At 36.3% G+C, this 12,888-nt stretch overlaps 1 protein-coding gene across 1 annotated transcript in view; it reads left to right on the forward strand.

The window, feature by feature from the left end:
• The window catches only part of ldbr (lariat debranching enzyme), a 141,591-nt gene extending 137,546 nt beyond the window's left edge, over nucleotides 1–4,045 (forward strand). The window contains exon 8 of the mRNA XM_067148596.2: nucleotides 3,499–4,045. Within this exon, the coding sequence (XP_067004697.2) occupies nucleotides 3,499–3,605 (107 nt within the window). The 3' untranslated portion in view covers nucleotides 3,606–4,045. The remainder of the gene's footprint in view (nucleotides 1–3,498) is intronic.
• Nucleotides 4,046–12,888: the final 8,843 nt, after the last annotated feature.

Genomic DNA, 12,888 nt, shown 5'->3' on the forward strand with positions numbered 1-12,888 from the left:
AAGCTTCGTTGTTGAGGTATTTTGTACTAGATGTATAAAAATTCATTGTCTCATTTTTATAATATGTATTTAAATTATGTAATTTTAAGTTTTGCATGTGTTTATATTCAGACTTGTTGACCAATATTTCAATATGTTGGTTATAAATGATTAATGCTTTCTACTTTTAATATGTTGCTTTCGCTATTAACTCTGTCTAGATTACTTAGCTGAAGGAAGGATCAATTAGGGTTTGAAACATGTACTATTATTAAATGTTACATGTGCTGTATCGAATAGTTGGGTAGAGCTTGTATAATTTCTTTATAAGAAATTTTGTCTAACTTTAGATTTGTAGTTTTCATCATCGTATTCTTTTGCATTACGTTCTACACTCTGGATAACAGCTGTGATGATCTGATCATTGTCTAGTTCTTTTTCTGTTGTGCAGTTAACATCAGTTTCAAAAAGCCCCTCATCAAAATCGTCGGTTTGAGCGTCAGCTTTCAAGAATTGTATATCTTGAACGATTACCTGTGTATCTTCATCTTCATTTTGATAAATTTCAACTGCTATTTTCATTCAAAGTTACACCAGGATTTTTCAAGTGTTGATGCTTTCATTTCTTCCCAAGCCCCAGCTATTGTGTAAATAGCATCTTTTGTATTAAAATGTTTCATTGCCTCAAACAGGTTACTTGCTGCCTTCTTCTGTCTTCTCCAAAATGGATGCAACATATTTCTGCCAATATCTCCTCTTTTGCTATTCAGTTACCCTTTGATCCATGGGTTGGACAAAATAAGTAACATTGGATGGAGGAAATACAGCTTCCTCACCCCCTCCACTTTTTTAAAGTTCCTGTTAAGATACGAAAAAAGCACATACAGGGAGTTGTTTTACCTTGAAATGTTGTTCAACCACATGCACAAAGGGCTCAGAGAACCATGATTTAAAAAGTTTGCTGTCCATCGAGGCCAATTTTTTATGGCAATAATATACTGCCAGAGATGACAAATGAATAATCTTGGATGACTTCGACGTTTTTGATTTGTCGATCATAGAGAGTGGTAATTTATGACTACCATTAGCATTGCTGCAAGTAGCAAAAGTCACTCACTCCTTTGCAAGTTTTTCCCCTTTTACAGTGTCATTTTGTGTGACCAGAGTTCTTTGTGGAAGCATCTTATAGTTGAGGCCCGATTCATCAATGATACACACTTGATTGGGGTTATGTCATATTCCTTAACAAATTAGTTTCAAATTCTGAAACAAATGCACGTGAAGCTACATCATCAGCTGATAGCTTCTCACCTAAAATCACGTCATTTTGAATTCCATTACTTTTTTTTTTTCAGTGATGCAACCAGCCTTCACCTCAAAGTAAAATTACCATTCTTTTCTTCCCAATTTTTATTTAAAATAAGCACCTTTCCTTTAATAATGAGGCTAGACAATGGGGTTCTTTTTCTTTTTCCTTCGAAAACCACACCCAAAAGGCATGATCTAACAGTTCAGATTTAAGCCTTACAAACTTCACTTGCAATTTTTTATAGGACTCACCTCGTGTCTTACCTTACATTTGTTAATTTGTTAAGAAAGAAGCCATATTTTCCAGTGTCGACTTATTAAATGGCCCGTATCGCACTTCAATAGATGCACAACTAAGTATTCAATTATTTTCCACCTAGTCGATACAATGATTGCCTAAGGCAATTTAATGGTTAAAAGTGGTACATGTTTCATATATTATCAACATCTCAGCCACATAACACTGTTTAGATGAAAAATACATAAATTGACAAAGTAATGCTTTGGAGGAAGTGTCCTTAATGGAATAATGGTTACTTTATGCAAGATAATGCAACGACACACACTGATAATCGGTCTGTGGAGGTAATAAGGAAGTTTCCAAAGATCTTGTGGTTAATTATCCCCCTAGATCTCCTGTTTTAAATTTCTGTGATTATTACCTGTGGGGGATGCTGAAGGGAAAAGTGTATGTGAACAACCCTCACACAAGAGAAGAACTACAAGGGAACATTACACAAGTTATTTCAAACATCACACGGGGTGAGATTTGCCAAGTGTCTGCAAAACTTTTCAAGCATGTTTGACAGCTGAGGGACAACATTTTGAATATCAAATGTAATGCCAGGTAGGTTTTAGACTAATAGTTTCACTAGAAATGGATTTCTGTAAGTGTGAATTGCTGTGAGTAGTGGGGAGGAAAAGCGTGCATTATACCGGCTAGCGATGGAGTGCCATTTCGCCTGCCGTGCCGTGCTCTGAGTGGTGCTGTAGAGCGAGCCAAAAAAAGACCCTGTTTGTAAACTGACACAACAATTTAAGTGCAAACTTTTATTTTATAACAGAACTTTTTAATGTCATATGTGTATTGATTTCATGTTTTAATATCAATATTCATGTAATTATGTTGAAGTGTTTACTAGAATATGAGAAATTTTACTTGTGACGTTTATTCGCTGAGGAAGAGAATGACAGTACTTGAAACATGTATGAGAATTAAATATTGAATTAATGAAGGATATTAAATATTGACAGGACAGGCCTAACAACAACTGCTTGTGTTATTCTAACTGTGAACCATGCGACTGCTAATAGTTTTACAGTAAATTTAATCGTGAATTGCTCTAGGGTGCAAGTGACGTTGTGTATGTAGTGTAAATGGTTTACCCCATAAATTTGAGACTGAATAACTAGTGTGACTGAACAGAGAGAGAGAGAGAGAGAATTTTTTTTTTGTGTGTGTGTGCCTATATAGTTTGTTTGGCAATTAGTATTTGCTGATAAATCTTAGAATAAATGCTATCAGTCATGTATTTATTTACCTGATACCTACCTTCAAGTTACAGTATGTAACATTCAAGTTCCAACATGCTTACATTGTACATATAATACACGTCTGGACATGTGTCATGGTCCGATTATGCAGAGTCAAACCACCGGAGGTCGGATTAACGGCTGAGGACCATATTTGATTTGCACTTGTTTATTCCTTTCCATTACCTACATCGACCTGTTGGGTTACTTTTCTCCTTCAGCATTTGTCCTCTGTTCCTAGTCTTTTACCACCTGTATTCACCTCTTTTTTTTTTTTTTCTTCCATTTTACTGTGTTTATCTGGCTTTCTTATCCTATGCTTCCCACATCGAGACTGAAAATCTATCTGAATGGCCCTTCAATTAGTTTGTTACTCGCCTTCATGATGAAGCTAGGAAGCTGAAACGAGCTTGTATGGGGCTAAAAAAGAAATGGATGCAGAGGAAGTGGGTTTGATGAAGATGAACCAATATATTGAAGACAGCAGTGTATGAAGATGTGGAGACCGTCCTTATCCTTTAACATTTTCTTTCTATTTCTTCCTGTTCCCACACTGACCTGTCATTGATTCTTTTTATGTTCCTGTCTTTCTATATATGGCTTGATTTTCACTTCTTTGTTCCTTTCCATTACTTATATTTTATTTATATATAAATCACTCCTGTCTGTTTCTTTTAGGAACTGAAGATGAAGTTATTTCTGAGACACTTGAGTCACATCCTGTTGTGAAAAGGTTTAAGCGCCGGAACCAAGAGTTTTATACAAGCAGAGAAGAGGACTGTTGACAACAAAAAAGCAGTGTAGTAAATGTAGTTTTAAAACAATGTTAAGAAGAAAACCTGCCCAGAAGTACAAATGAAATTTTACAAAAAAAAAAAAAGCATATGCATAATATAGAGGAGTGATATTTTGCAGTTCATACTTTTTTATATATCTGTGTATTTTTTTACTCTTGAAGAACAAAGTTTCATCCACATGAATAGTTTATTTTAGTTTATACAGCAAAATTATTAAGAATGAGTGATAATAGTGTAATGAATTACATTTCTCTCCACTGCTATTGGTTTTATTCTTCATTGACAAATTTTATGAATGTCTGTCCCAAGTTAATAGAAAAGTATTCAAACCGAGTGTTGGATATTTTGGGATTGTTGTAGTTGTGTCACTAACCATATATACTTCTCCTCTTCTGTTTTCCTCTGTCATTTACAGTACATAAATGAGTTATTTTCAACATTAATCAAATTCTTTCATGATTATATCATCACCTTAATGTTATAACTAGGCAACTCCATGTTTTCAAGATTTAGTTATGCACTCTGTGCTTAGCTGCCTGAAGGATTCTGTCAGATGCTACGGCTGAATATCACAGAATGTGTCGTTTAGCCCAATCTCCCATTTCACCAAGTAGGCATGTGGTTGTGTAGTGCATATTTTCATGCTGCAAGTGTGTATCTAAAGATACCTAGTTGTACAAGTAACATGGGCTGAGAACAATAAGAGGTTCTATATTACCATTCACTGTTGATAATGGGCATGTTTTTCAGCCACCACTGATCTGCACTTAGGGCAGTCTCTCAGGTGGCAGATTCCCTATCTGGTGTTTACCTAGTCCTTTCTTAAATAACTGAAAAGAATTTGGAAATTTATTGAACATTTCCCTTGGTAAATTATTCCAATCCCTAACTCTCCTTCCTATGAATGAATATTTGCCCCAGTCTGTCTTCTTGAATTCCAACTTTATCTTCCTATTGTGATCTTTCCTAGTTTTAAAAACGTATTCGTCTACTAATGTCATTACACGCCATCTCTCCACAGACAGCTCGGAATATACCACTTAGTTGAGCAGCTCGTCTCCTTTCTCCCAAGTCTTCCCTGCCCAAACGTTGCAACATTTTTGTAACTACTGTTTTGTCAGAAATCACCCAGAACAAATCGAGTTGCTCTGACAGCAGTTAAATAAAGTGACTTTTCTGGGAATTTCTTAATCAGGTTTGTAAAATTTCATGAAATGCGCTTCAGGGAACCAAGTATAAAAGATTTTAGCATTTTACTACAAGTATTAAATCAGTTTGTAATTTTTTGGAACATAAATTTACATTTAATACTGTGTATGTTGCATTTAAAAAATCACAAGTAGGCAACTCAGCATCTCACAAATTTCAGACCAGTGCAACGAGATAACTTATTTTTAGTTTCAGTAAATCATTTATGAAACAAAATTCTGTTAATAGCACAAAATATAGCATATTTTGCATCAATTCAATACATTTCTTCTGAATTTTTGTAAGATATTTTTCTGCAACAGAGCATTAGGGTTTAAGGAAATTTTCAAACCTTTCTATAATACAGCTATTATTAAATTACCCAGTTTTAGTACTAAGGTGACAATATTATGATGGAGTAAAAATCACTTGGGTCTCTTTTTTGGGCCATGTCAGTATTGATATTCCTGCTTTTCATAGCATTACTTCCACTTTGCAGGGTACCTGTGGCCAATATGCAGTCCTTAACTGGGTCAAAAGCCACTTTCAAATCAGCCTACATATTACAATTTACACTACTAAGTCCTGTAATGTGAAAGATCTGACCTAGGATGCCTATCCCATCAGTAGGCTGTGTGGTGGGGAGGGACAAGAAAGAAAAAAAGTTGCAGGGAGAGACTAAAATCAAATGGAAGGTTTACCTGACATAAAAAATAAGTAATGAAATCTCTTGTTCAATTGTGACAATTGTGGATCTGATTACCCTGTTTTGGACATCTGCTGGTGTAATTCCTCCCTGTTTCAAATCGGTTTTAATTTCGCCAGTCCATTTCATTGTGTCTGTTTTACCTTTAGTCCTTTTTTCATAGAATTCGACTACTTGTTTGCTATGTCTATCTGGATGCATTCTTTTAACATGACTGTAGAATCTTAGCCTGGTTTTAAAATGTCACTATGAATATTTGTGTATTGTTCGATTTCCTGTCTGCCTCTAAGTTGGTATTGTCCATTGGTGAGTTTTGGGCCTAGAATTTTTCTTATGATTTTGCGTTCCTTTTTCACAATGTTTTCATTGTCTGCTTTCCTGTTGAAAATTGCGCCTGATCCATAAAGACATTCTGGTTTAACGACTATTGTAATATCTCAGTTTTGTATGCTTGGAGATACATTTTTTGTTATAGATATTTTGGGTTAGTCAATGTGCAGTTTCCATCTTTTGGCATCTAATTTCATTGGCTTTTGTTTCAAGACCATTTTCCTGAATTGTTTCACCAAAGTACTTAAATTGTGATACTTGTTTAATTTTTCCGTATTTTGTTTCCATGAATTTTGGTGCATGTTTGTTCCAGATCATATATGCTGTTTTTTCAAAAGATATCTGAAGGCCAAATTTTTCTGCAATTTCTTTCAGGAGTTCACTCTGATTTTGGGCTGTTGAAATGTCTTGGGTTAGTATTGCTAGGTCGTCCGCAAATGCTAAGCAATCTATCGCTAGTTTTCCTCTGCCTTAAGTGAATTGGTGAATTTTGAGGCCCAATTACTGTTGGCGCTATTCTTTTATCACTTTTTCAAGGATGCAGTTGAAGAGTAAGGGCGAGAGTCCATCTCCTTGTCTTACTCCTGTTTTGATTTCAAAGGGATCTTAGGTTTACCCCATGATTTTAATCTCGGATTTGGTGTCTGTCAGTGTCTGTTTCATGATTGAAAGTGTTTTCATGTCTAAAACTTGTTCTTTCAATATTTGAAAGAGTGATTTGTAATCAACTGTACCATAGGCTTTTTTGAAATCAACAAATATGCAGATTAAATTTTTGCTACAAATTCTCTGATGTCTTAGGATTAGCTTTAGGTTCAAGATTTGCTCTGGACACAATCGCCTGGTCTGAATCCTGCCTGATGTTCTCTGATTTGTGGTTCTAGTTTTTGTGCTCTGTCAAGAAGACATTGGGATAGAATTTTGTATGCAACCGATATTATTATTATTATTATTATTATTATTATTATTATTATTATTATTATTATTATTATTATTATTATTATTATTATTATTATTATTATTATTATTATTATTATTATTATTATTATTATTATTATTATATATAATTCGCTGGGGCCATCAAGGACCACGTTAAGTCTTGTTGCATTTGACACTGAACTTGGCCTTCTTTAGAGCCCAAATTTCCCTCATTCTTTGTGAGTGGGCCTGCTTACGCTCCTCTGTCCAAGGGGCACCGTGTCTTCTCTTCGGTTGCTCGTCTCGGTTTAGCCCGTTCGTCAATATTTTCTTGCGGAAGAGATCTCTGTTAAGGGCGTCTTCAGCTGAGATATGTAGCATTTGCAGGTCTTCTTTGGTATTTCTAAACCAGGGAATTGTGGTTTTGGGGTTTGAATAAAAAAAGTGAAATATTTCTTTAGTTAACTTTCTTCCGTCCATTCTTTTTAGATGACCGTAAAATCGTGCCCGTCTTTTTCTGAATGTGTCGGTAATTTTCTCTATTTTGCTGTAGACTTCCTTGTTGGATCTCTGTAGTTTGATCCCAAAATTCCTCTCACAATTTTGCGTTCTCGTTTCTCCAGTTCTTCAAGGAGTCCTTTGTTGGCATTTAGAGACAGGGTTTCGGCTGCATATAGAACTACTGGCTTCAGAACTGTTTCATAGTGACGTATCTTGGTGTTTTGGGAAAGGCATTTTTTGTTGTAGATTGTGCGGGATGTTTGGTAGGCTATTTCCAGTTTGCGTACTCGCTCCTGAAGTGCTTCTTTGTCCAGTCCATTTTTCATGATGATCTCACCCAGGTATTTGAATTTGTCTACTCTGGTGATGTCCCCGTATTTTGTATGGAGTTTTGGTGGAGCCTCTTTGATGTTAGTCATTACTTCTGTTTTCTCAAACGATATCTGCAAACCAGTTTGTTCGGCATTTTCCTGTAAAATTTCAACTTGAGCTCTAACAGTTTCTATGTCGTTTGAGAGAACAGCAATATCATCAGCAAATGCTATGCAGTCTGTTGCGATCCTCTTGGATTTCGTTCCTATTCTCAATGGACTGTAGTTGGTTTCCTGTAATCTCACCCGCCAGGTTCTGATGATCTTTTCAAGAACACAGTTGAAGAGTATCGGGGATAGCCCATCACCTTGTCGGACTCCTGTTTTGATGTCAAAGGAATTATTATTATTATTATTATTATTATTATTATTATTATTATTATTATTATTATTATTATTATTATTCAACTTATCCCAGCTATTTCTGGGGTCACTGGAGCCACCAAGACTCATTTTGGTTTTGGCCAGGGGTTTAAGGTCAAATGCTCTTCCTGACATCATGCGACTTTTGAGACGAAAATTTCAACACAGGATAGACCACGATTCAAAACTCTTGCCTTATTAGTATTATTAACTTTCTTCTGCTTATCCCAGCTATTCATGAGGTCGCCAGAGTTATCCAAGCTCATTTTGTTTCTGGCTGGGAATTTAAAGTCAGATATCCTTCCTAATGCCATGTGACTTTGAGATGAAAATTTCTACCCAGGATTGACCGGGACTCGAACCTCAGCCTTCTGAGTGGGAAGCCAGCAACTAAGCCACTGAATTAATCATGCCCCCATTATTATTATTATTATTATTATTATTATTATTATTATTATTATTATTATTATTATTATTATTATTATTGTTGTTGTTGTTGTTGTTGTTGTTGTTGTTGTTGTTGTAAAAACACATTTAAAAAATTAAATCTAAGATATATATAATCCGTTATAGACTCAAGTGGCACATTACTAGATGTGCTTCACCATCTGTCTATTGGGACCAAAAATGCACTGCAGAGTGGGTAACTTGTTCCACCAGAGAGTCTGCACATGGCACTCCCAGGCTCTCAGGGCTAGGAGGAGCCATGCTGAAGCCAGAACGGAAGGAGGGATATAGTGAAAAGGAAAGAGCAGGAGGTATGCATAGTAGTGGGGAATGATGTGTGTAGATGACACATTTTATGAGACATAGAAGGAATTCAAGAATTACAAAAAGCAGCCATTTTATTACATACGCACATAATGTTATTGGCTTTTCGTCCCACTAACTACTTTTATTGTTTTTGGAGCCTGTTATAGACTGTTGTGCCTTTCAGCATTCAGTCTACAAGCCTCTTATAAATTACTAAATGTTGAATCATGTCTGTATTTCTCAGCCTACAAGCACGTAAAACACAGGCGTGTATTTATAACACCGGCCGCGAAAGCCTCAATAATTACCAAATGCTGACACAATCCTCTGTTTGTAATTAGCTCTCTAGCTTTGTTTAATTCTATACCTCTTATCTTTAAATCATTACAAAAAATCTAATCCTTGCTGTCTTGGTCTCCCTTTACTTCTCTTACCATATGGACGAGTCCATTATTCTCCTAGATAACCTATCCTCCATTCATCTCCCAGCCCAGGATCAACCAGGATTATTATTATTATTATTATTATTATTATTATTATTATTATTATTATTATTATTATTATTATTATTATTATTATTATATGGTAAAAGACCACATTTAAAAAAATATAATCAAAGTTAAATATATAGTCCATTCTATTAAATAAATATTAAGATTGTCTTTCTTTCTACATTTAAGATGACACCTGACATTTCTAACACTGCTTCCAATGCTTCATCAGACAAACACGACCTAATCTTACTCTTATTAAAGTTCATGTCTGAAAATGTGTGTTCATACAGCCAAACATAACAACTAATTTGCATGCCATTGTATGAATACATGGAAGCTTTTTCTGTTCCCAGTTCTTATAAAATGCAAGAAGGCCACCTGGAACATTGTAATATCTGTCTTTCAGAATTGTGTTTCATTGAATCCCTATCACTTCTCTTTGAAATTTGACTGAAGCCTGCTCAAAATTTACAGAAGGCATCAGATAGTTCGTGTAATTGTTCAAGGGCTTCACAGAACTGTCATTGTTACAGTTGGACAAGCCACATGGTTTTAATGTTGGGAATTCGTCAAAAACGTTTTTTCCCGTAAACTTTTCTCGAACAATAAAAGTTCCATCTTAAAAGCACGAATACTGTCCCACGTATTACTGTTCAGTACATTTTGTCCATGCAAAGAAACATTTAAATCATTCAATTGGTTTGTAACGCTGGCTGAAAAGGCAAAGTTAGCAACCTAGTGCAAGCATTTTTACACTACCACAACTACGGCGACAGAGAGTAATGGGCGTCAGCCCTGGGCAGACATGGCAACATCATGGCTCCCTGGTTCTCAAATGCTAAGTTGGAATGGCCTGTCCAGTGGGCTAGGTCATATCCAGGTACCACTGTCATGACTGGTGGCATGTCACAAAATTCCGGAGGAGTGAACAGTTTCTAGTCGTGAGACCATTGTTGGACTAGGTTGAAGTTCTTAGGAACTAGCCTCTCATTTGCCTGCAGAGGAGGATGTCTTGAATTTAGCCTGTTTGGGTCATGCATCAGGTACATTAGCATGAATAAGAAGGGCTTGATTTAGACATAGCTTGTAGTATTCTGTAATCAGAGCAATTTACCTGCAAAGATGTGATCGAGGGCTATGACTTAAAACTGAAAGCCACTGAGTTCCAGTGGTCTTAATGGTTCCCCAGATCAGGCAGAAAGTGTTGTTAATTTGGACATCAATCTTTCATGTATGAAGGCTGTTTAGCTACACAAGAGCACAGTAATAAACTACAACTCTCTGCTGTTCAGCTGTTGGCCTTGTTCTTTCTGCTGTTCAATAGACATCCAAGCATTTGGGCATTACCTTGGATAGAATCTCTCTTTCAAATGATATTTAATAAAGAATGCTGAAAAGCTCAGATCAAGAACAACATTCTTCAGAAACTGTCAAAAAACACTCTTGACATCCCTGCTAGCTCTTTGGTTGTTCATATGGAAAAAAGCTACCATATAATTAAGGCTACTTTCCCTTTAAACTGCAGTTCTGGTTGTACTACCTATGCACAGCAATTATATTCCCTTCCCTTTTGAGATCTAAGCTAAGTTTGAGAACTGCAAACTGTATTTCAAAAACCTATGGATCCAAAAGAAAACGACAATTTTTCAAAGGGTAGCTTACACTGTGTCAGGGTCCATATAAAATTGTACTCTTTTATCCAAACTGCTCCACAGCCGCATACAAAATGAGGATTACCAGGCGAGTTGGCCGTGCGGTTAGGGGCGCGCAGCTGTGAGCTTGCATCTGGGAGATAGTAGGTTGGAACCCCACTGTTGGCAACCCGGAAGATGGTTTTCCATGGTTTCCCATTTTCACACCAGGCAAATGCTTGGGCTGTACCATAATTAAGGCCAGGGCTGCTTCTTTTCCATTCCTAGCTCTGTCCTATCCCATCCTTGCCATAAAACATATCTGTGTCGGTGCGACATAAAACGAATGGAAAAAAGAGGATTCCAACAGCTTTTTTAAGGTTTTCTAGCAATATTACCTGCTCCTACATAATACACAAAATACACCCTGACAGCATTCATTAGAAGACAACTTGTTTCCCTATCAGCACAGTATAAAACCTATCTGTGTTCATAGATTAAAAAATTAATAATTTGTCTGTCATAAGCTCAAGATCCCTGTACATCTTCCCATGAGTATGATTTCTTTAAAGATGTCCATGACAAACGTACAAGTTCATCACATGGGTTAAATCACTTATTTTACATTTTCTATAATTATGTCAGAAATTTTGGGTAATTGGGCAATCTTTTGCTGACTAATTTTGCACACCGCTTCTGAACTTGCTAAAAGCTTCCTCTCCTCTATTGTGAGTAGTTCTGCCAAAATTATTAAAGTGTGGTACAATTATGGTTCCCACAGGCTGTTTCTGACAAACTAAGTGTTATAAGACATATATGCAAGGCATGAAAAGAAGATAATAAAAATTGGTATTTTCTTGCCTACATCAAGACATCTGGCATCCCTAGTAATATACCGTATTTACTCACGTATTAGACCCCTTTTTCCCCCGCTTTTACAGCCAAAAATAATAAAGGGGGGTCAAACATGTGACCTCAAAATTTTGTGCAGCGAACACATGACTTCTAGGTTATAAAGAGCTATAAATTGTACGTGTAAACATTCTATACTATTATTTAACAAACATAGAATGTATTTAAGTTATACTGGCTATTTTTGTCGGAAGGCAGTATTTCTAAACGTAAAAAGACAAAAAATGGTGAACACGACTTTTAGGCCTATGGTACCGGTACATATAAAAGTCTGTTTTTGTTACTCATATCACGTCATTCATTACATCTCATTAATTCCTCTGGTGAGGCTGACGTCAGGAAGGGCATACGGCTGTAAAAACACTGCTACGAAGATTCGTCTCACTTCATATTCGATCCCGTAGAAGAAAGGGATATGGGTATCATTTTATCATAAAATTAAATATTGATACAAGAGAACTTAATGGCCAATCATTTGTCTCTCTCAGTTCAGCAGTAGGCCTACCGCACAGTAAACCTGATCACTGCTTCCATTTGAATTATTGCCTTGCGCCGCCAACTTCCCTGCCTTGCTACCAGCATGTCGGCATTGTAAGTCACGTCATCTTCACTGCTATCTCTCGTCAGTCACGTCAGCCATGCTTCATTCTCTTTGAGCCATGCACTGCAACAAATACAGTAGAGACAATACGCGACACTCAGCGAGATATCGAGGGACAGCTATTAGAGCTCTCTCTAGCAGATTGACCGGAGAACTACTGATTCTGTCATAAGAGCACGTGTATTTGTGTGTGAAGTTTTTGGTGTTATTTATGCATTTTCAATTAGTTGACATAATTAAATAGTAGCGTGTGTCATTCCTTGATATCTCCTCTTAACATGAGGGGAAAGGTATATGCTGTGTTTGGTTGCAGTAACTATGTAGTAGAGAAGAATGCGCGGTCTTTCTTAGTTTCCCTTGTGACAAGAAAATATAAGTAATATTGTGTTTGCATATATATTCATCCAGTGACAAGGAGATTTTTATAGTACTTCATAATCTTCTGACCTGCTCGACCCATATACGCATATTTTATTGTATAGTGCAGCAGTTAACCTTCAATA

This window comes from Anabrus simplex, chromosome 5 (assembly GCF_040414725.1).
Source record: "Anabrus simplex isolate iqAnaSimp1 chromosome 5, ASM4041472v1, whole genome shotgun sequence".
In the NCBI taxonomy this organism is placed as follows: domain Eukaryota; kingdom Metazoa; phylum Arthropoda; class Insecta; order Orthoptera; family Tettigoniidae; genus Anabrus; species Anabrus simplex.